The sequence below is a fragment of the Mastigoproctus giganteus genome, chromosome 2 (genome assembly GCF_048544385.1).
Source record: "Mastigoproctus giganteus isolate SK-2022 chromosome 2, ASM4854438v1, whole genome shotgun sequence".
Taxonomy (NCBI): domain Eukaryota; kingdom Metazoa; phylum Arthropoda; class Arachnida; order Uropygi; family Thelyphonidae; genus Mastigoproctus; species Mastigoproctus giganteus.
This window is the reverse complement of record NC_143576.1, coordinates 262,635,855-262,661,363: the sequence shown is the minus strand read 5'-3', so window position 1 is coordinate 262,661,363 and position 25,509 is coordinate 262,635,855. Positions and strand designations below refer to the sequence as shown.

Below are 25,509 nucleotides of genomic sequence, written 5' to 3'. Positions count from 1 at the left end.
TACTGAAGATAGTGGAGAAAGAAAAAGACCTAGGGGTATTTGTACGGTCTGACATGAAGTTCTCTGAACAGTGCAGGCAACTGTTTGAACAACACATAGCAGCACCCTGTCAATGAGCTACAGGAATTTTTCCAGCAGTGACAACGAAGTGATTATTCCATTGTACAGGGAACTCATTAGGTCACACCTTGAGTACTGCATACTAGTTTGGACACCTGATTTTGAGAGGGATGTAGATCTGTTGGCACTGGTACAGAGAAGATCAATAAGATTAGCCAGGTACACAAAATGATACTCCTGCCAAAAAAAATAGTAGTAAAGGTTTTCAAACACTGCAATTTTGCATTTTGAAAAGTGAGACCACATTGAAATGTTTAAGACTTTAAATGGATTGAGTAAACTAAATTCTGATAGTATCATTATTCTTTCTTGGACAACAGACATAAGGAAACACAAATTTAAATCGAAAAATGGTTGCAAGAGGGATGTGTGAAAATTTGCTTTCAGCAAGGTAGTAACTGATTGGTGAAACAAGCCTCTCCCATTGTTGTGGAAGTGCTTAGATAAATAAATTTAAGGAAAGATGAGACATTGTTATAGAGGGAATATACAAAAGAGTTAGGTATTTTATTTTGTTTATGTATAGTATTAGTTTTGCCAAATGATGATAGCTCAATGCAGATTTCTGCATTGAAACCATCTTTTTTTCAATTTAAATTTGTCATCTGAGAAAGAGTAAAGATACAACAAGCATTTAATTTTATTAACCGTTTTAAAGCCTTATACAGGTCTATTTGGTTGCAAAGCAGATATCTAGTCTATAGAGACTGCAATTTTCAGAACCTGCTTTTATTGGTAAGAATATCCTTTCATGTCAGCAACTCACCATGCTGCTCTTCTCTGCACCCTTTCCAGCAGATCTGCTTTTTCCTAAAATAAGGGTTCCAAACTTGTATGCAGTATTCAAGATGTAACCCAACCATTGCTTTATACAACAGAATAATCAACAGTTTGTCCCTGTCAGCAAAGTTTCTGTATATCACTGACAGAAGACCATGAGAGGTTCCAGAAGCCTGTTTGCACTGATTAGAGAACTTCTGTTGGACTGTACAATTACCCCACAGGTTATTTTTCTTATCAATTACACACTGAATTTGGGTCTACCCAAACCGCACATTACAGGTTTACTTATACCTGAGTATACTTTACCTTGCATTTATCAATGCTCAATGTCAATTGCAATTTTCTGCCCGCATGCCTAGTTTACCTTGATCTTCTGGAAGCAGCATATCTTGATTACAGTCATTAACTATCCTGATCACCTTTCTTCACCTCAGACATTAAGCCTAAAATTCCTACACTACTTTTCACACAAAACAAAAATTTATCATTAATGAAAAGCTTTATAATTAATAAATATTAAAAACAGTAAGGGACCAAAAACAACAACTCCAGTGGTTTTCCACTCATTACATTAGCCCATGAACAGCAGTGGCCATTTATTAGCATTAGTAGAGGCATATGATGCAAGAAAGCAAGCTTATGCAGCATCAGCAAAAAAAAAAAAAAAAAGAACCGCTCCCATTTCACCCCTCCATTCGTTTCAAATACCCGTCCAGCTCAGCCTTAAATTTATTTAGGCTATCAATTTCCAAAACAAAGGATGGAAATCTGTTCCACCAACCAACTACCTGCTGGCTAAAGGCAAACTTCCACACATCTATCCTACATCTGTCTTTCCTCAATTTGAATTTATGCCCTCTCAGGTGATTATTCTGAGCAAGAGGAAGAATCCCATCAGCACTGAGCATGCTCAAACAATTCACGGCTTTCAACATCTCAATCAGATCACCTCGCAGGTGCCTAGTTTCCAGACACTGTAATTTGCAAAACTTAAGCCTTTCTTGTAAGAGCAACCCTTTGTTCCATTCACTAATCTTGTTGCCTTTCTCTGTACTTGCTCCAACAGCTCTACATCCTTCTTAAAATGAGGCCTCCAGACCTGTATACAATACTCAAGGTGTGGCCTGACCATTGCTTATAAGGGAATAATCACCTCCTTATCCCTGCTAGAAAAATTCATGTATATCATTGACAAGACACCATGAGCTACTCTTGCAGACTGTCTACACTGCTCAGAAAACTTCATATCTGCCTGCACAATTACCGCCAGGTCTTTTTCGTTACTGCTTCCCATATGTAGTACTTTACATTTGTCAATGTTCAACTTCATTTGCCACCTCTCAGTCCATCTACTCAACTTTTCTAGATCCTGTTGCAGCAGCGTACTGTCATTAGTGTTCTTAACAACCCTGCCAACCTTCGTATCGTCTGCAAAACTTGGACATTAAGCTTGATATACCATCATCAATATCATTTATAAATACAGAAAACAACAATGAACCTTGAGGGACTCTGCTAATAACATTAGTCCATGATGAGCGGGTCCATTGATTACCACTTTGTCTTCTCCCACTCAACCATCCCTTTATCCATAACAGCAATTTGCCTCCAATGCCACTCGGCTCCAATTTGTGCAGCAGTCTTTCATGTGCAACAGTATCAAAAGCCTTTCTAAGATCAAAATATATGATATCAAAGATATTTCCTGCATTCAGTTCCTTTGTGACCACATTATAGTATCCAATCAAATTGGTCGGCAAGACTTTCCCTTAACAAAACCATGCTGTGTCCGAGCTATAATTGAAGTCCTGTCTAGATGATCCTGCAGTGCTTCTTTAACCAGTGCCTCCATTAATTTCCCTGGAACAGAAGTTAAACTAACAGGTCTATAATTACTTGTGTCGCCCTTTGATCATCCTTTGTGAATTGGGGTCACATTTGTACATCTCCAGTCCATAGGTACCTCCCCTGAGTCCAAAGAAGCTCTCATAATTATGGCTAAGGGTTTGCTTACTTTCTTTCCTGCCTCCTTTAATATAACTGGATAGATCCCGTTCACCCCGGGTGCCTTTTTTATGTTTATCTTCAACAATTTCTTCTCCACATTCCTCTCTGTTATTATAAAATCATCTGGCTCACTGCCAGATTTTAACTCACCTCTGGCATTCCCCTCCTGAATAACTGCTCACATGTGAATGTAGAGGCAAAATACTCATTTAGTTTGTTAGCCACCTGAGCAGGATCATCAACAGTTTAACCATCAATATCCAGTGGACCAATCTGATTTGTCCCTTTCCTTCTAGAGACTATATGGGTAAAGAACTCTGCTGTTTTTCTTTGCATCCTTTGCCAAAGATTTCTCATAATCTGCCTTTGCCTGCCTAATCTCCTTTGTGACTTGGTTACAGACCAGCTTATATCTATCATACGCTTCCATGTCATCCATTAATTTATATGTATCCCATGCATTTTTCTTCTCTGCCATATGTCTCATTAGTTCATCTGACATCCATTTAGGCCTAAACCTTGAACAATATTTCTTAGTTGGTATGTAAAGCCTAGTAGCTTCCAAGATAAATTCTCTGATTGCTTCCCATTTTGAATTTGCTGTTGGTCCCACTATATAGAATTTAAATACTGTCTCAGACCACTGTAGTCGCCTTTACAAAAGCAAAAACCCTTCCCTTTACCCCTAATGGTAGTTACCTCTTTGAGTAAATCCCACTTCGGCACACTGTGATCACTGCCACCTAGTGGTTCCTTTATCTGCAAATTCTTAATGCATGAAGAATCACTACTGATAATCAGATCAAAAGTATTACTCCCTCTAGTTGCCTCCTGAACATGCTGATGAAGAAAGCAATCATCCACAAAAGCCTTTCTAGTGTGTGAGTGACCAACCCACAAATTTCAGTCAATATCTGGGAAATTAAAATTCTCCGTTATAAGACTTTCTGATTTACTGGCCCACTCTATTTCCCTGTACAGTTTCTTATTATACTCATCAGTCATTAGGCCTATAACACATTCCTACTCTAAATTTTGATCTCCCAATGCTTATGTCATACCAAATTGACTCGACACTGCACTGCACTGTCCAGCGATGTCGAATGGCTTCACTTTCTTGGATTTTATGTGTTTCTTAACTAATAGCATAACCCCTCATCCCTTGCTATCCTGTCTATTCTTCCTGTACACATCGTACTCCCCAAATTCCAGTTCTGCATTCCTTATATCTGTTTGTTTGTTTGTTTGTTTGTTTATTTGGTTTTTAGGAGCATTAGCAACTAAGGCCATATTGCTCCAGGATATGCGGTGGTCATTCCCTGACCTTTCCGCATCTTCCGTATTTGGTGGTGACGGGCTCGAACCCCGGTCTAATCAAGAAGCGTGTGCTATGCATTGCTGCTCCTTCCCACCTGGCTACGGAGGCGCCTCCTTATATCTGTGTGACACCATGTCTCTGATATCCCAATAATATCTGCCTTTGATGTTTTGAGCAATATCTCAAATTCATTTACCAAACTCTTAGCATTGGTGTATATGTAAGTATACATGTACCTGTTCCTATTCTTAGCTACCCTAACACAACCCATGTGTTTACTTGTACTGCAATGACTCCCAGCAGTCTCTGAAACACTCTGCATCTTGTTTTCTAGGCTACTGCTCATTCCAATAGAAGCAGTGCAAGAATCACTTTCACCTCTGCCAGCGGCTTCTGTTAATCTATTAGTCCTTGTATCCCCCCCAAGCTAGCAGTTTTCCGACCCACCTAACACTGCCTCGATAGCATCAGCAAATATTCTTGCATCCTTTCTATTTAAGTGTATCCCATCCCTGTAGAAGCAGGGTCTCCTGTCAACAAGGCTGAAACAAATTCTACTCCTTGAGCCTTGCACAGTCTTTCTAGTGCCGAATTGATCGACAAAGCTCTCGTCATATACTCCCTCCTATCGTGTCTGGGTAGAATTGCAGACACTTTCAAATTCAACCCTAATTCACGTCTTTTTTTCAACAGTGACCTGTACTTGTTAAGTAATTCCACCGGTCTCCTACTCTTAATATCATTAGTGCCACGTGTACAACAATATCATTGTTGTACATGTCATAATGCTTTTCCCCTGGCAGACATACCCTGGTCCTGTTCCACCTATCACTATTCTATAACTTATAACTATTCTCTCTTACCACTTAACTGCTCTTTATCCATAATCTTAATTTGCCCCTACTTCCACATTGTACTAATTTATAAAACAATCATTAATATGGTATACTATCAAAGGCTTTACTAAGTATATGATGTCAAAATTACACTTTGCATCTAGTCACTTTGCGACAACCTTATAGTGACTAATCAGATTGGTCAGGCATGATCTCCATTTAAGAAATGCACGCCATGATTTGCTTTATAGCTTCATTTCTGTCAAGATGATTAGTAAGTTACAACACACATTAATTGTAAGCTGGATATTCTTTTCAAGCAACCATGTATTAATAACCTATAATTTTTCAAATACTATTTTAATAAGTCAAAAAATTATAATTTAACTGTAACCACAAGAAACTTACAGTGAAATGAGTAACATTGTTCTCCAAAGATAGGTGATTTCGAAAGCCATATGGACGACTACATACAACATCCCGGCATGGATTGGCAAGTCTATAATTGAAAGAAAATTTGAAACAATGTAATATTTATAAGGCATGATTCTTAAGAAGCTAAACTAAACTGAAGAACCCTTACAGGCTATGTTGCTGAGGATAATGTTTATTTCTGTCAGAATACTATGCCTTTACATAAACAATGTTCAATATTATTACAGGTATACTTCTCTTATCAATACTGTCAGTTTCCAATTACACACTGCCTGCCAGAACTGTCGCTGGTTTTACACATATTTCATTTTTGTTTAGATACAGGAGTTCCTGAAGACTATCAGTTATTGATGGTTTTCAGGAACTCACCATCAATAACATAAAAATTCACCACTCCTAATTGCTACCATTGTGACTGACTAAGAGTTATTTTATTTGTTATTTGGTTTTTAGGAGCATTAGCAACTAAGGCCATATTGCTCTGGGATATGCGGTGGTCATTCCCTGACCTTTCCGCATCCTCCATATTTAGTGGTGATGGGCTCGAACCTCGGTCTAATCAAGAAGCGTGTGCTACACACTGCTGCTCCTTCCCACCTGGCTACGGAGGCGCCTGACTGACTAAGAGTAGAAACTGGTGCATGTATACTTGCATATACACCAGGACTAGAAGTATAGTTAATAAATTTGATGAGCCTGAAATGCTAGTCAAGATATCAAAGGCAGATATTGTTGGGATATCAGAGATGTGGTGTCACACAGACATAAGCAGTGCAGAATTGGAATTTGGGGAGTACAATGTGTACAGAAAGGATAGACAGGACAGGAAGGGAGGAGGGGTTATGCTGTTAGTTAAGAAACACAAAATCTAAGGAAGTGCAATGTTGAGTTTGTTTGGTGCAACATAAGCACTGGGAACGGAAAAATGAGAGTGGGTGTGTGTTATAGGCCCAATGAATCTGATGAGTTTAATGAGCATTTGTGCAGAGAAATAGAATGGGCCAGTAAATCAGAATGTCTTATAATGGGGGATTTTAACTTTCCAGATATTGACTGGAACTTGCTGATTGTTCACTCGCACACTAGCAAGACTTTTGTGGATTTACTGGATGACTGTTTTCTACAGAAACTTGTTCGAGATGCAACCAGAGGGAGATTATTCATGCATTAAGAATTTGCAGATAAAGGAACCACTGGGTGACAGTGATCACAATGTACTGATGTGTGAATTACTTAAGGATGTAACTACCATCAAGGCTAAAAGGGAAGGGCTTTTGCATTCGTAAAGGTGACTACAGGGGTCTCAGACAGTTTTTAAATTCTGTACAGTGGGATCAACTGATGATGTTGCCAACCTTGAATTATAAATGGGAAGACTTCAGGGATTTAATTTTGGAGGCTACTAGGCTTTTCATTCCAACTAAGAAAAACTGTTAAAGGTTTAGGCCTAAATGGATGTCAGATGAACTAATGAGGCTCGTGGCAGAGAAGAAAAATGTATGGGATGCATATAAAGTATCAACTGACACAGAAGCCTATGGCAGACATAAACTAGTATGTAATCAAGTCACAAAGGAGGTAAGGCAGGTGAAGGCAGATTACAAGAAATCTTTGGCAGAAGATGCAAAGGAAAACAGCAAAGAGTTCCACCAATCAAGCACCCGCTGGCTAAAGGCAAATTTCGCACATCTATACTACAACTGTCTTTCTATATTTTGAATCTATGCCCCCTCAGGTTCTTAATCTGAGCAAGAGGAAGAATCCCATCAGCATTCTGCTTGCTCAACCCATTCAAGGCCTTATACACCTCAATCAGATCACCTTGCAGGTGCCTACTCTCCAGGTGCTACAATTAGCAGAACTTAAGCCTTTCTTGGTAAGAGCACTCCTTTGTTCCCCTCACCAATCCTGTTGCCCTTCTTTGTACTCATTCTAACAATGCTACATCCTTCCAAAAATGAGGCAGTCTCCCACTCAACGATCCCTTTATCCATTGCAGCAACTTATACGTAACGCCATACTGCTCCAATTTGTACAGCAGTCTTCCATGTGCAAGAGTATCAAAAGCTTTCCTGATATCCAAGTACATGATATCAAAATTATTTTTGGCATTCAGTTCCTTTGTGACCACATCATAGTATCCAATCAAATTGGTCAGACGAGACCTCCCTTTAACAAATCCATGCTGTGTCTTAACTATTACTGCAATCTTGTCTAGATGATCCTGCAATGCTTCTTTAACCAGTGATTCCATTATTTACCCAGAACGGAAGTTAAACTAACACACAAGTTAAACTATCCTTCTTATATAGTATATTCTCTGTCTTCCTGGCAAGATTCGCCAACAATAACTATTTCCTTTGTTACTAGTGCATTCTGCCTTGGAGATTGCGCTCTGTGTTGCCTGATGCACAGGAGTGAACCCTGCTTTGAGCTGGGCAGCTGAGAGCTTGATGGGCCCTCATATTAATTTCTTCATGGGCATTTACCCTACACCTCAAGCTCTCAGACGCCAATCAGAACGCTGAGTTGATGCCTGATACCGCTTGGCAGGTATATAGGTACACTGCATCGCTGCATTCATGTTGATGGTAATTCGATGTCAGCATGGATAAATGTTGTGAGCTAACTGAATTTGAAAGACAGATGATAGTGGGTGCCCGACGCATGGGTCATTCTATTGTGGAGGTGGTACAGAAATTGCACTATCTCTGTTCGACAGCATAAGAGTGTATCAGGAATATGCCATTTCCTGAATAACATCTTATCATGGACAGCGCTGTGGGCAGAGAAAGGCTGTGGATGAACGTGGCCATTGATGTCTGTCTTGCATTGTTTCAGCCAACCGGAGATTGACAGTGGGACAAATCACCGCCGAATTCAACGAGGGAGATGCTAGAAATGTCTCCACCAGGACCATCAGGTGATCATTAGCCACAATAGGTTATGGGAGCTACCAACCTACAAGTGTCCTATTGCTAACACTATAACACAGGATTCTACACCTCAACTGAGTGAAAGAACATCGGCCCTGGACTTTGGATGATTGGATATGGGTCTCCTGGTCCGATAAGTCCCATTTCCAGTTATTTTGAGCAGCTGGGAGGGTGTATATCTGGTGGAAACCGCACAAAGCTATGCACCTGTCATGTCAACAAGGAACTGTTTAAGCAGGTGGAAGGTCGTCAGTAATGGTCTGGGGTGTGTTTAACTGGCACACATTGGGACCTCTGAACAGTCCAGGTTACGTGTCCATTCTTGCAGACCATCTGCATCCCTTCATGGTAATCTTGCACCCACAGGGCAATGGACTCTTCCAGCAGGACAATGTGTCTCCCCACAGAGCTGTGGTGACTAGAACATGGTTTGAAAAGCATTCTGCAGATTTTTATCACCATGGAATGGTTTCCCTATTCATCGGACATGAACCCTGTGAAGCATCTTTGGGATGTCGTGAAAAGGTCCGTTCGAGCTTTGGATCCTCCACCTAAGAATGTGATGGAATTATGGACAGTGGTGCAGCAAGCAAGGATGGAAATACCTGCGGAACGTTTTCGTGAACTAGTGGACTCAATGCCTCGCCGTGTGACTGCCCTTATCCAGGCGAAAGGTGGACCTACCCATTACTAGGTAGGTATCCCATGATTTCTGTCCACTCAGTTTTTATATATCTTAGTTGTATAAAAAGTTTAGTAGTTTTTTTAATTACTTCTCTGTATGTTTCCCACTTAGAATTTGCAGTTGGTAACATCATCAGCTGGTCCCACTGAAAGGATTTAAAAACTGTTTAAGACTCCTATAAGTCATCTTTATAAAAGCAAAATCCCTTTCCTTTACTTCAGTGCACTATGATCACTGCCATTAATGGCCCTTTTATCTAGATATTTCCAATGTATGAAGAGTTGTTGCTGATAATCAGTTCAACAGTATTACTATCTCTTGTCTCTCTAACCTTCTGGTGTAGAAAACAGCCATCCAATAAATCTTGAAAAATTTTGCTACTGTGTGTGTGTGATCAACCACAAGTTCCAGTCAATGTCTGATGAGTTAAAATCCATCATTATAAAACATTCTGATTTCTTTTTGTTAATTTATAACAAAAAATATTTTGTTTTAGTGAAATTTCCATTAAAATGTATTTACAAATGGAATTACTCTATTTATGCCAAGCAAGCCATATCAAAAATTGGTTGGTTAAACATTAACAATTTTTAATGAATACATAACCTCAAAATTTAACAGCTTACCTTTCAGGAACCATATCAGCATAAGGCATAACTACTTTGTCAATGAAGGACCCAAAACCAAGTCTAAAATTACTAGTAATATTATACATGCTGTCAGCTACAAAATAAAGTATAAAAACATTTTATAAACTAGTGATGTCAAACAATAACAGTTTTTTCAGCAGTTTGCATGCACAAGCCAGACTAAAAAGTAAAATAAAAAAATAAAAAAATAGCTTGAAATTTTACAGTTTACTTAATTTACTGAGATTACCTTTCTGGGATATATAAGTTATCGTATTAGCATAACAGAGAAAATTAAGCTAAGGGCTCACCCTTTCTTTGTACATGTATTTAAAACTTTTTTTTTTAGGTGGACTTTACAGTATGTGGTAATGCCTATTAAATTCATCATGTCTATCCACCTCGGCATAATACATTCTGCTTTGACTGAATGAATCTAGTAAAAATTTACTAGATTCATTCAGCCAAAGCAGAATAGTAAATTTAGTAAAGTCGTATACTAAATTTACAAGAATGAATCTAGTAAATTTAGTATACGACTATGCAACTGGACCTAATCCTAATTTTTCTGTTCTGATCATTCTGGAAATCTCAATAAGAAAAACTTAACATCTGAATAGGCAACGAATTTCAAGTTGAAAAGTTAATATTTAGTAATTATTACAAACCAAGATTGTCAGCTAATTCAGCCAATTTATCCTTATGTTTTTTCATTGACCATGTAAGGTCCATGAGAAAATAAAGGTCTACTGGATAATCTTCTGCTTGTCTGAACTTCAGCTTGAATTTCTGCAATTCATCTGTTGAGAAAGTAGAAACTTTATGTTAAATACTATTGCTAGAAAAGTAAGTCATCTACAAATTATACACATTTAAGATATTTTGAATAAGGCTTACACTCTCTACAATGGTAAATCATGGGCAGTCCTATATATTTTTTTTTTATGTAAACTCCAAACATGAGAGGTATTAGAACCTATAGTACTTGGTACGATGCTTGGGTTGGAGGTTGAGAAGATAAAAGAAGATATTTGTTGACATTGGACTTGAACTTCTGTAGACTGTAATTTTCAGGAAATACGTATGAAGGCAGGTTGTTGCAGAAAACGGCAGTTGCATGAATAAACGAGGAAGATGAAAAGTTGGTTCTGTGAGTTTGAAGTTGGACAGTAAATGGATGTTGGCTAGTGGCGGCACGTGTTCGGACTGTTTTGAAAGAGAGAGCTGGAATTATAGAAGCCAATTCAGAAGAACAGTGCCCGTGGATTTATCTGTAGAAGAGGCATGCAGCAGAAACAGTACGTCTATGAGACAGCGAGTAGAGAGACTCTATTAGAGATGAATCATTAATTAACCGAACTGCCTTCTTCTGAATGGAATCAAGAAGCCTTAAAGAGGTTTTGGGGGCACCACCCCAGAACTGCCTTCTTCTGAATGGAATCAAGAAGCCTTAAAGAGGTTTTGGGGGCACCACCCCAGATGTGGGAACAATATTCCGTGGCAGGGCTGATTTGCGATTTACACAGAGTGAGCAGTGTTTGGAAGAAAAGTAAAGGCGACAGCGAAAGAGAAAACCAAGTTTTTTAGATGCAGAGGAAGCAATATTTGTAATGTGCTTGTGACAAGAGAGATTAGAAGTCAGGGTAATCCCCAAAAGAGATATATCATTTTGCCTAGAAATCGAAGTGTCCCTAAAGATAAGCATAGGAGCAGAAGAATCCTTTTTGCGAGATATAAGACATGACTGAGTTTTAGAAGGGTTGAAATCAACTAAGTTGTCTTTGCCCCATTGGAGAATTACCTGAAGATCGGCATTTAAGGAATTGGTAGCAGATTTTCGAGAAGTTGAAGCTGATTAAGCAGGGCAAGGTTTTTCAAATTGGAAAGTAGAATGCAATGTGCTATCATCGGCAAAACCATGGAGAGGATTTCCAGTCAATGGAAGAAGGTCATTAATATACAAGAGGAAAAGAGTGGGGGAAAGAACTGAACCTTGGGGGACACCGGCATTAGTGGAGAAGTTAGAAGACAGAGAGCCATCTACCATCACCCTCAGTGAGCGATCAGAGAGAAAACTTGAAAACCAATTACAAAAACAGATGGAAGCTTGTTTAGGAGATCTTTATGCCATTAAAATCACCACGGAAAATTACCTCACTGTTAGGAAAGTTGGACTGGAGAAAGTCAAGTTGCAAAGAGAGGAAGTCAAAGAGCTCCAAGTGATTAGTGGAGTTGGAAGAACGGTAGAGACAACAGATGAATTTGACACAATGAGGTAGAGGGATTTTAAGCCAGAGAAGATCAAAAAGAGGAGATTCCAAATTGCCAAGTCTCTGACAGGGAATATCAGAACGGACATATGCACAAGTACCACCTTTGAGGCGAAAGGAATTATACAGTGAATAATTTGGGCATCTGAGATGAGCAGTAGTTGAATGAACCGATAACTGAGATTCTGTCAGAAAAAGTACATGGGGTTTGGCAGAGTGCAAGTGGAAATGGACATCGTTGAGATTGTAATTGAGACCACGTATATTTGTGAAATGAATTAGGAAGTGTTTGGGAGGTTTAGATCTTTTCGCAGATAAGCTTGCTCTATTAGTTTGACAATTCATGGTGTATTCAATAGTAAGAAAAAGTGGGTGGGACATGCTGTATGAAGTAATGAAATTTTTGGATATGGCGTACACATGGTAAGAATATACCCAGATCCTTGACATAACGTGGCCTCGACAATGCTTCCCACATACACACTACTCGGACTCCCTTCAGTCACTATCTGGCAGAGTAGAGGTAGCAAGATTATACACTAGCTGATCCGGAAGCCTCCTAGAGAGTTACCAATAGGCTCAGTCCGGTGTACTAACTAGCGGCCGGCCTGCAAACACCGTTTTAGAGCTGTACCCTCGAAATGTAAGGAATATTGGATCTTGCCACGATGTTCATCATAACCTCAAAAGTCATCAATCATACTGCATGATGGAAGAGATAGGGAAGGGTTGACCGGAACAGAGCTCTAGAGACTAAACACGGGTTCCACCACTTCAAGCCTCCAATAAGCAAAGTGGTGGTATTTCACCAGTTGATGAGAGTCATCTACCACCTAGTACTGCCTGGTAACATAAAGGGGCAGCATTCCTCCATGTGGTGTGGATGCCACACCTCGACCCCTGCTTATGTTGATTCACACCTGGGTGGTCAGCCACCACGTACTTGTGCATGGAGGTTATACCCAGGATTACTAACAGTCCCACCATTGTGAAGGTGCAAGCAGAGGATTTGGCTGTCACAGACCATCCGGACTTCACTGAAATTGGGTCCACTTGTCTTGAGTGTCACCCGAATATCAGTTCCATCAGCGTTTCAGACTCCGACGTAGTAAGTACAGCTTGTCTGGCATATCTGAGAGAATGTCTGTGACAACCTCAAGGACCAATATAATGAAGTCTGTTATAAAAAATAATAAAAATGAGGACCAACTGTACTACAGGCTATATCTAATCTTATTAAGTATATAAAGAGTTAGCCAATTAACAGTGCTAAGTATTCTTCTACTTGTTAGGAGTGCAATTCCACCACCAAAATGGCTCTTTCAATGGTGAATGCCACCTCACTAATAGATAAGCAGGCACTTACTAATTCTGCATTTAACAAATCAGTGACAAAGTTACACTACAAAACAGTAAAAGATTCTGAAATTTGTGCTTGGTATAAGCATATATAAATAAATAAATGACAGTTTATTAGAAAGAAGGGTAGTAGTGCATCAATACATAAAAATAGAGCCATCTTACACACCCTGTATATTCAGGGCCAGAGGGATTTACATCAATAGGAAACAGGATAATTGAATTATCCAAAACAAAAATAGTATACTAACTTCACTTTTTTCAAGAACCTTAAATGTTATAGTTCATTTAGAAATAACAAGTACATCAAATGCAAGACTTTTTTTTTTGACAGGCTACCTGTTAAGCTTCTGTATCTCAGATAATTTTTATGCATCCCATTTGATGGATGGGTAGGGAAATACCCTATCCAAAGCATCAATCCTATTAGTTTTAGGGACAGGTGTCAGTCAAACTAATCCCAGACAAGTGGGATTAGAGATTTAATCTGTTACAGCGGGTGTCCAAATTCAGGTTAATAAGTTTTTTTTTTAGTTGTTGGCGCATTGGCTTCTGTGGCCATAATGCACCTCCAAAAGTTTTTGCATTTTCTACTCTGATTCAAGCCAGAAGCGGGATTCGAATCTGCGACCTTTGGGTTGCCAGGCAGGCACTTTACCCACACGGCTAGCCTGGTTGGCAGGTTAATAAGTATCTGTGTTCTAGAGATGTTGGGAAATATAGATTTTACATTCACCTACTTTATCATTCTGATACTCAACTGATAGTAATGCCTTAAAATTTGAATTAGATGTTGCAGACTACACTTCGATACAATCTATCAAAGAGGAAAGAGTGCAATTAGATATTTTTGAACATGTAGTTGAAGGATTAGAGACATGCAGAACACCTTGTCTGAAAATCCAAAGATATATCACAGATTTCATTTTCAACTACTAATATGGTAGTTGAAAATGAAATCAATTTGAGTTAAAATGTGCTCGATCTTTATGTATGTGACTGAGCCAACTGTATCTTTATTATGAAAGAATGGACAGAGTTGGAATGGTACTCCTTACAAGTTATAGCCATATGGACTTAATAAACTGGGTTAATTTCAAGACCTACTTAAAATAGTTGGTAAAGAGTGTGACATATTTACTAATCTTTCTTCTTCGGAAGTGGACAAGGCTGACCAGCTTTTAATCATTTGCTTAGCTAATTACTGAAAGTTTGAAAGAGCAATAAGGAAGCAAAAGTCAAGAAGAGCAGAGTTAATCAAATTTCACCTTGAAGAATACTAGCAGACATCCCATAGTAATAGACTTGGCCCTAACCATAAAGAATAAGAGTGCAGCAGAGACGTGCCGAGGGTGAGGCAAACGAGGCTCTTGCCTCAGATTAAAAGCTGAAAGGGGTGCCAAAAGAAAGATTAAATAATTGCCAACATTGCCAAGATTAACAGTAGGGAGGAATTTTTCATTCTTGCCTCAGGTACTAAAATGGCTCGGCATGGCCCTGAAGTGCAGTCTGCAAGCAAACTGCATGTGATTGCCCGTCACCAGAAATGAAGTAGAATTGCCCAAGTAGCCAGATCAAGTTGTAAATTGAGATTGATAGCATTAGAGACTAAAAATAAGGTCTCAAAGAAGATTATAAATTTTTTTTCTCCTTTTGATGTGGGAGAAGCAAGAGAGCATAATTTGTTATGTAAGAGATGAGAGAAGAAATCTCTTGAAAATGTTTTAGGAGATAATATGCAATAGAAGTGGGGTATCTATACTTGTGGACAGAAGAAATAAGGTTTTAATACTTTAAAAATATTAGGTGAACCAAGAGGACAGAAAGCACTTTTCCTTTATGCATCTATTATAGATGTAAGTGGAAAATCATTAATATATGCACTGGCCAGTTTAACTACAAAATTAGGAATACTGTCTGCACAAGATGAGTTAGACAAAAGAAGCCTATTCATTTCTTTTTTGAGTGCATTAACACCAAAAAAATATGAGAGAACAATGGGGTCAGCATGAATGAATTGATGGGCAAGAGTCATTGTGCATTCCATTCCTAGATGTCTTTAAGGCAGCAAGAAAATTTAAGCCAAGTATTCAAGATCAGATAGCAACATATTGGCAGCTGAGGTGAATGGATAAGTTTCTGAACCTTAAAAATATGTTTAAAAAAAAAAAAAAAAAAAATCTTTCTTCATCATTTTCAGCTTGCTAACTGCAATTGACTTTAAACTTGATTTCAATAAATCACACATAAAACTTTAAAGATTAACAAGGTATCTTTAGCAAACATTCTTGCGTATAATAAATTTTCAAAGAATGCTGGCAATTACAAGACTCAGGCTTGTCAGGAACAGGAATGCTCACTGTATGAAACATGAAGTGTGTGCCAACAATGATTCCAGATGATGATGCATAAATATTACAAAGCCAGAGAGCATTCTGACTAGAGGAAAACATTCAGCAGTAAAGCAAGCTTGCTATCAATAACTGTACATAACATACGCCAATCAACACCTGCCTATAACATAATTATAACTTATTCTTAACTATGTGATAATTAACTATGTGATACAAAGCAGTATGTACTGGAACTTAAGAACAAGTTTGAGCTTCTGCAGACTGCTCAGGACCAAGATATCGACGAGGAATATCACAACTTTCTGAAAGTGATAAAGCCCAAGAAACCTATAGGGAAACAGAAATCCAAAGAAGAAAAAATTAGTCAAGAAACACTTGTCATGATGAACCAAAGACGACAAATGAAGAGCAAGAAAAACACTGACAGGGAGAAAATTGAGTATACTGAGTTATGCAAAGCCATTAGAAAGAGACTCAGAGAGGACATAAGAAGATTTAACACAAGAAAAGTAGAACAAGCATTAAGGGAAAACAAAGGATTTAAATCAGCAGCCATGAGCAGTAATACAGAAAGACAAATGATACTGAAACTGAAGAATAGCGATGGTGTACTTATAAACAGCAGAGAAGGCATAATTCAAATAGCAGAAGACTATTATAGAGAATTATACAAGGAGCGAGGGAATGATACCAGCAGTGGGGAAGATGGATTGCAAAGTAGCAACACATACGACATACCCGATATTCTTCCTGATGAGGTAGAACATGCATTGAAGAAAATGAAGAATCGGAAAGCCCCGGGGGAAGATGAAGTTACTGTAGAGTTGTTAAAATTGGGAGGAAGAGACATAACACAAAAACTGGCAAGGCTCTTCACAAAGTGCATTAGAAAAGGTGTGATGCCTAAGCAGTGGAATAATGCAATCATAGTTTTGCTGCATAAGAAAGGAGATAAATCAGAAATTGGAAATTATAGACCAATTAGCTTGTTATCCCATATCTACAAGTTGTTCACAAGGGTCATTACTAACAGATTAGAAAGAATACTTGATGAGAATCAACCGAAAGAGCAAGCTGGCTTTAGGACAGGATTCTCAACTATGGATCACCTTCACGTAATATCACAGCTAATGGAGAAAGCAAATGAATATAAAACACCATTATGCCTGGCATTTGTGGATTACGAAAAGGCATTTGACTCCATACAGCATAAGGCAATGTTTCGGGCACTGGAAAGACAAGGCATAGATACTCCATATATTATGATTTTGAAGAAAATATATGAAAGTGCTACATCCTTTATTAGACTAGACAAAGACAGTAGCAAATTTAAAATCGAGAAAGGAGTTCGACAAGGAGACACAATATCTCCGAAGCTGTTTACTGCTGCCCTTGAGGAAGCTTTCAGAAGGTTAGACTGGTCGCAGAAAGGAGTCAATGTGAACGGAGAGTACCTAAACCATTTACGATTTGCAGATGACATTGTGGTCATAAGCCACGATCCCAAAGAATTAGAGGAAAATCTTAATCAGTTATGCACAGTTAGTAAGGATTTTGGACTAAAGATGAATATGGCTAAAACAAAAGTAATGATGAACAAGTATGCCACGGAAAGGGAAATAATGATTGAAGGAGCAGTAATTGAAAAGGTGGAGTCATATACTTATCTGGGACAAGTTATTAGCTGTAATAATGATAAATGGCTGGAAGTCAAGAGAAGAATAAATTTTGGATGGATAGCATTCAGGAAATATAGTCACATACTGAAGAGCAATATCCCAGTTTGTCTGAAACGTAAAATAATGAATCAATGTATACTCCCCACCATGACTTATGGAAGTGAAACTTGGGCACTCACCAAAAGAATGGAAGAGAAGCTAAGAACTACACAGCGAAGAATGGAACGAATCATATTGGGAATCAGACTGTTAGATAAGAAGAGAAACACATGGATTAGGCAGCAAACTCAAGTAAAGGACATTCTTATCAAAACTAAAGAACTAAAATGGTCTTGGGCAGGACACATAGCTCGAAGACATGATGACAGATGGACTAAGAAAATAACAGAATGGTACCCAAGAGGAGCTAGAAGACAACCTGGAAGACAAAGGCGGAGATGGGTAGATGAAATTCATGAGTTTTTGAGTAGTAAATGGATAGCCAGTGCTCAAAACAGAAGGAACTGGAAAGTTGCTGGAGAGGCCTTGCCTTCATCCTGCAGTGGATTGAAAATGGCTGATGATGATGATGATGATGTGATAATTAATTGACGTTTCTGGAATTTTCAGTAGAAAATTCAAAGAACATATTTTCAAAAACAGTTATTAGGAGTTTCAGCTGTGTGGATGAAGTAGATGAAGTGTGAAATGCTGAAATACTGTTAGCATCAGATTGATCCTGTGTGGCCTGACTCAAGGCTAACAGTGACAAATGTAAGGTACTACACATGGATAGTAGTAATCCCAGATTAGCATTAGTAAGAGGCATATGATGCAAGAAAGCGAGCTTATACAGCAGGGGTTCTTAACCTGGTGCTCGCGAGCAATTGTGATCTTTAAAAATAAATTTTGCTCTCAACCGATCCTAAAATGGGTGCTCGCGAGCATCTTCACTTAAGCTAAAAAATTTATATATAAATCTTTTTTTAAAAAAAAGGTGCTTTCAATTTCTCAACTTTCTGCGATATTCTACAAAAATCCATGCTAGTCTTTGCTAGAAAATCCTTTCTTTTGTTAGTGATTGGAGGAAAATTATATATTTCACGATGTTTTAATCTCAAAAGCGGTCAAGGTTTGACACTTTGACGGCATTATGGCAACAAAGTTTGACACTTTGTTGCCATAATGTTACTACAGATCGAGGAGACTGCCTCATTTGATTCTCAGTTTCTGGTTTTAACAGGTTTCTGCTGGGTTTCGCTCAGTTGCGCTGCTGCAATAGGTACCGTATACGTATAGTGCTGACTTTAAAGGTGATGAAAGTGTTATAGTAAGAAATCTTGATTTTGTGTGCAAATGCTTAAATGTATTTTCTTTTAACAGATTTAACTAAAGTTACTAAACCCTTTCAAAATGGAATGTTTTTAACAAGAAACTGAAATGAACATGATGAGGGGAAAAAATGATGCATTAACACTACCTTCGCAGTCGTCTGATCTATTTGCAAATAAACAAAAAATTCAAAGGTATACCATTTCAGTCCTCTTGGGAATATGATTATTTGATAACAGATAATAGTAGGGGAACTGGTGTAATTTGTTTATTTATGTCACGTGTGTTTGGCTGGCTATCGGAAGTCGAATTGTGAAAGACATTAGCAAACATGCCATAGAAATTTTCATGAAGCTTCATGAAATTTTCATTTCATGAAATTTCCAAATTTAGTAATATTAAAATAGCTAAACTTCAAGAAGGAAAAAAGAAACTTGAAAGACAGAAAAATATTTTAAATTTAGGTCAAGCTAATAGCAGAAAACTGTTAGCGAATGAAGTTTAATATATTTTATCAAATATAATTGCAAAGAATTCATTGCCTTACGTTAGTGGTGAAATAATAAAAAATTGTGTAGTGTCATCATTAGAAGTGCATGATAGCATCTTACCAGAAAAACCGAAAGCTACCTTGATTAGCTCCGCAAAAATATTCCTTTGAGCAATGATACAGTTTCAAATCGAGTTCATAAAATGGCAGATGTAATATTCAATGAATTATTTGGTAGAATCGAAAGTTATTTTTTTCACTGGCACTTGATGAAACAACAAAATGTTTTGGGCATGTCACAATTTTGTTCGTTTGATTTGTTTGTTTGTTTCATTCAACATGATGGCAGCTGTGAAGAAGATTTTTTGGCTATTTTGCCCCTTACTGGTCATACAACTGGAAAAGATGTATATGACACACTTACGAAATTCCTCACAAAATTGATCTGAGTAAACTGGTACCAATTGTTACCAATAGGGCAGATGGGGAGGGCTATCCTATGGATTGCAAGATTGATGATGCAATAATGTATTGTTCTCGAAATATTTGACCAGTTCAGATATCAATTTGAATTTGATATAGTCTGCACATTTCTAAATTTTCCTTAAAAAAAAAAAATACTTAGTAGCAGGTTTATTATTTGATTTGAAGATTTGGCATAGGTCAGAAAAATATAAAATACAGAGGCACTAAAACCTGGAACAAATTTCCTGCAAAAATCAAAAATGTCACTTCACTAAACCGATTCAAGAAACTACTAATTGAACACATCACCAGGGATGTCTGATTCAAATTACCTTCCACTCAACTCCTGGATTTTAAAAACACAGAGGAAATCATTACCAATATAAAAATAATGTAGAAATAACATAAAGGCCCCTGGAATGGATGGGATCTATCCAGTTATATTAAATGAGAAGGCAAAGAAAGTAAGCAAACCCTTAGCTTTAATTATGAGAGCTTCCTTGGACTCAAGGAAAGTCACCACAGACTGGAGATGTGCAAATGTATCCCCAAGTCACAAAGGGGGATCTAAGGGTGACAGCAGTAATTACAGCCCAGTTAGTTTAACTTCTGTTCCAGGGAAAATAATGGAATCACTGGTTAAAGATGCATTGCAGGATCATCTAGACAAGACTGTAGTAATAATTCAAACACAGGATGGGTTTGTTAAGGGAAAGTATTGTCTGACAAATTTGTTTGGATACTATGATGTAGTTACAAAGGACTGGATGCAAAAAATAATTTTAATATCGTATACTTGGATTTCAGGAAAGCTTTTGACACTGTTGCACATGGAAGACTACTATACAAATTGGAGCAATATGGTATTAAGGGCAAGTTGCTACAATGGATAAAAGAATGGTTGAGTGGGAGCAGACAGAGTGTGGTAATCAATGGATGCTGCTCTTTGTGGACTAATCTTATTAGTGGAGTCCTTCAGGGTTCAGTGTTGGGCCCACTGTTGTTTTGTACATTTATCAATGATACTGATGAAGTTATATCAGACTTAATGTAGAAGTTTGCATATGGTATAAAGGTTTTCAGGGTTTTAAATGATAGTAGTGGCAGAGTGCTACTGCAACAGGATCTAGAGAATTTCAGCAAATGGGCTGAGAAGTGGCAACTGAAGTTTAACATTGGCAAATGCAAAGTACTGCACATGGGTAGAAGTAACCTCATATGCCAAAAAACATATCAACTGTGTGGTACTACACTTAGGGTGGTAGAAAATGAAAAAGACTTGGGAGTAATTGTGCAGTCAGATTGAAATTTTCTGAGCAGTGCAGACAGGCCCAGAGCAGGTCATGGGGTATTGTCAATGATATATAGGAATTTTGCTAGTAGGGAAAAGGAGATGATTATCCATTTGTATAAGGCAGTGGTCAGGCCATGCCTTGAGTACTGCGTACAGGTTTGGAGGCCTCATTTTAGGAAGAATATAGAGTTGCTTTGGCAAGTACAAAGAAGGGGAATGTGGGGGTGGTCTTACCAAGAAAGCTTAAGTTCTGAAAATTGCAGCATCTGGAGACTATGCACCTGCATGGTGATCTGATTGAGATATAAAAAGCCTGGAATGGGTTGCACAGGCTCAATTCTGATGGCATTCTTCCTCTTGCTCAGATTACGAACCTGAGGGTGAATAAATTCAAACTGAGGAAAGACAGTTATAGACGAGATACGTGGAAATTTTCCTTTAGAGGGTAGTTGATTGCTGGAACAAACTTCCATCTGCCGTTGTGAAAATTGATAGTTTAAATATATTCAAGAATTCAGTACATGCCTCTGCTGCTACTACTGCTGCTGCTACAAAAAAGAAGAAAACAAATCATAGGGCCCTTGTGCACAGGGTATGGGAAAGTCTTGACAACCCAGCTGATGTTGCGGATGAACTGAATAGATACTTTGCAGAAGAAAGACCCTTCGTGCTGAGAAGAGGCCGTGCGAGTGGGGCTGGGCCATACGAAATTAGTGATTTTTCACAGATGATTTTTTATTAGAAAAACTTTTGAGCATAAAGTTGATGGCATATACCTGGTAGCTCTGAGGGAAATGGCAAGGAAGTGTACAGAACCATTGAGGCTAATTATGAGGGCATCTTTGGACTTGGGGAGGGGGGGAAAAAGATTCCTTTGGATTGAAGAAATGCCAACTTATCACCAATACATTAAGGCAGTTCTAAGAGTGAAGTTAGTATTCTGCAGACTGGTAAGTCTGATTTCTGTGGTAGGAAAAATCTTAGAGGCAATGATTAAGAGTGCAATCAGGAAAATTTAGATAGATATGGTATTCTGGAGGACACACAACATGGGTTTGTTCACGGAAAATCATGTTTAACTAAATTTGTACGCAATTTTGACACAGTTAGTCATGAGCTGGATTTACAGAACAATTTCGACATAGTTTATTTAGATTTTAGCAAAGCATTTGACTCGGTCCCTCATGAGAGTACTGTATATGCTTGAACAGGATGGGATTACTGGTAATTTTCTAAGATGAATTGCTGGGTGGCTACAGGGCAGAAGGCAGAGGGATGTGATTAATGGATGATATTTTTTGGATTTGTGTAACATCAGGATTGGGGTACTTCAAAGATTAGTTCTTGGACCACTGTTTCTCATTTTCATAGATGAGATCAGTGAAGGGACAGAAGGTGTGAGGTCAAAATTTGCAGCATGTATGACTATAAATACTTCAAAGATGGTCAGAGAAGTGGCAGCTATGGTTTAATGCTGCTAAATATAAGGTCTTACACTTGGGGCAACTTACAATAGCAACCCCTAAATAAATTATACACTTGGTGGGGTTGAAATAAAAAGAGGAAGAAAGGTATCTGGGCATTACAATACCGGCATATATTAAGTTTTCTGAACAGTGTAAACAGGCAGCGAGGAAAGCCCATGGTGTCCTATCGATGATTTATTGAACGTTATCCTGTAGTGCGGTCATAATTCCACTGTATAAGGCAACTGTAAGACCACATTTGGAATACTGTGTTCAAGTACGGAGACCTCATCTGATAAAGACATTGAGATTCTTGAAAGGGTCCAAAGATGGGCAACGTGAATGGTGAGATCACCAAAAGGATGACCATATGAGGAAAGACTCCAATTATATCGGCTACAGAGTTTGGCAACCAAGCACCTCAGAGGTGACCTGAGAGGGATTAGCAAAATGAATGAAGGTGGAATTTTCACTGTTATAAAGAATTCCAGAACTAGGGGCCATAATTTCAAATTAGAGGGGTTGAGATTTTGGTTTGGATTGCAGGAAGATTTCTTTTAGCCAGTGAGTCGGTGATTGCTGGAACAAGTTGTCTTGGCAGGTAGTTGAGGCTGATAGTTTGAATAAATTCAAAGGTCAAATTAAGAGTTACCTGCGTGAGGAGGGAAGAATATAATTTGTATTTTATTATTTACTTGATTTTTATTTTATTTATTTTTTGTTTTTTTGCCAGTGAAAGGAAGTCACAGGTTTTTGCCTGTGGCTTCCTTTCACTGGCAAAATTCAAGGTGTAGAATTTTTCTCAGCCTGATCTGTGCTTGTTAACAGGAGAGACTGTTTCTACAGGGATGGGATACACTTAAATAGAAAGGGTGCAAGAATATTTGCTGATGCTATCGAGGCAGTATTAGGTAGGTCAGAAAACTGCTAGCTTGGGGGGATACTCAGAGGCTAATAGATTAACAGTAGCCGGTGGCAGAGGTGAAAGTGATTCTTGCACTGCTTCTATTGGAATGAGCAACAGCTTGAAAAACAAGGTGCAGGGGATTCAAGAGACTGCTGGGAGTCATTGCAGAACAAGTAAATACATGGGCTGTGTTAGGGAAGCTAAGAAGAGGAACAGGTGCATGTATACTTGTGTGTACACCAATGCTAGAAGTTTGGTAAATAAATATGATGAATTTGAGGTGTTGGTCAAAACATCAAAGGCAGATATTGCTGGGATAACAGACATGGTTTCACACAGATATAAAGAATGCAGAATGGAATTTGGGGAGTACAATGTGTACAAGAAGGATAGACAGGATAGGAAGGGTTATGCTACTGGTTAAGAAACAAAATCCAGGGAGGTACAGCCAGTCAACATGGCTGGACAGTGCAGTGTAGAGTCAGTTTGGTGTGATATAAGCACTGGGAAAGCAAAATTGAGAGTAGGAGTGTATTATAGGCCTAATGGCTCTGATGAGTATAATAAACAACTGTACAGAGATATAGAATGGGCCAGTAAATCAGAGAGTCTTATAATGGGGAATTTTAATTTCCCAGATATTGACTGGAATTTGTGCGTTGGTCACTCACACACCAGCAAGGCTTTTGTGGATTTATTGGATGATTGTTTTCTACAGCAGCATGTTTGGGAGGCAACTAGAGGGAGTAATACTGTCCCATTAGGCACCATAGTCATAATGCCTATGAAGGAAGGAAAAAAAAAAAAAAAAAACCGAGTTCACTCATTTCACTGTGACTAACGAAAAACGAGCTGAGAAAACGTGCACAATCTACTCTAGGAGCTTCAATTCAATACGCAATCTAGCGACTGTTCTCGAAACTAGAAAAATTGAAGTGATGGTCACTTCGTCATTTGAGGTGGTTTATCATTTATTATAGTTGAAACTTGAGTCACGTTAATTGACGTGATTCGTAGTCAAAGTGTTAAAACAGAAGAAACTTTTACCCCCGTCTTTTAAGCAAATTTCGGAATTAAAATGCCTGGTGCCTACGAACACCAAAATCCAGCCCTGGTGGCAGAGAAGAAAATGCATGGGATATATATAAATTAACAGGTGACACGGAAGCCTACGTTAGATATAAGCTGGTGTGTAATCAAGTCACAAAGGAGGTTAGGTAGGCAAAGGCAGATTATGAGAAATATTTGGCAAAGGAGGCAAAAAAAAAAAAAAAAAAAAAAACAGCAAGGAGTTCTTTACATATGTCAAGTCTAGAAGTAAGGGGATGAATCAGATTGGTACACTTGATATCGATGGTTCAACTGTTGATGATCCTTCTCAGGTAGCTAACAAACTAAATTAATATTTTGCATCTACATTCACATATGAGGAGTTAATCAGGGAGGGAAAATAAATTAAACTCTGGCAGTAAGCTAGATAATCTTGTAATAACTATCAGTAAAGTGGAGGAGAAATTGTTGAAGATAAACATAAGAAAGGCACCTGTGGTGGATGAAATCTATCCAGTTATATTAAAGGAGGCAGCAAAGGAAGTAAGCAAAACCTTAGCCATAATTATGAGAGCTTCCTTGGACTTATGCAAGGTACCCATGGACTGGAGTTGTGCAAATATGACCCCAATCAACACAGGAGAATCAAAGGTGACACATGTAATTAAAGACCTGTTGTTTAACTTCTTTTCCAGGAAAATTAATAGAGGCACTGGTTAAAGAAGAATTGCAGGAACATCTAGACAAGACATCAGTTATAGCTCAGACACAGCATAGGTTTGTTAAGGGGAAGTCTTGTCTGACCAATTTGATTGGATACTACAATGTGTTCACAAAGGAACTGGATGCAAAGAATAATTTTGATATCGTATATATTGGATCTTAGAAAGGCTTTTGATACTGTTGCACATGGAAGACTGCTGCACAAATTAGAGCAGTGTGCCATTGCAGGCAAATTGCTGCTATATAAATAAAGGGATGGTTGAGCGGGAGAAGACAGAGTGGTAATCAATGGATACTGCTCTTCGTGGATTAATGTTATTAGTTGAGTCCTCCAGGATTCAGTGTTCGGTCCATTGTTGTTTTCTGTATTTATTAATGATATTGATGATAGT

General features: G+C 38.3%; 1 protein-coding gene across 1 annotated transcript in view; it reads right to left on the bottom strand.

Annotated features, from left to right (window-relative positions):
- LOC150090443 (integrin beta-PS-like) overlaps window positions 1-25,509 on the bottom strand; it is a 268,161-nt gene that overhangs the window by 174,386 nt on the left and 68,266 nt on the right. Inside the window, exons 6-8 of the mRNA XM_090389885.1 lie at window positions 10,418-10,549; window positions 9,747-9,843; window positions 5,473-5,563 (exon numbers count right to left, since the gene is read on the bottom strand). Coding sequence (XP_090246011.1) covers window positions 5,473-5,563; window positions 9,747-9,843; window positions 10,418-10,549 — 320 coding nt within the window. The remainder of the gene's footprint in view (window positions 1-5,472; window positions 5,564-9,746; window positions 9,844-10,417; window positions 10,550-25,509) is intronic.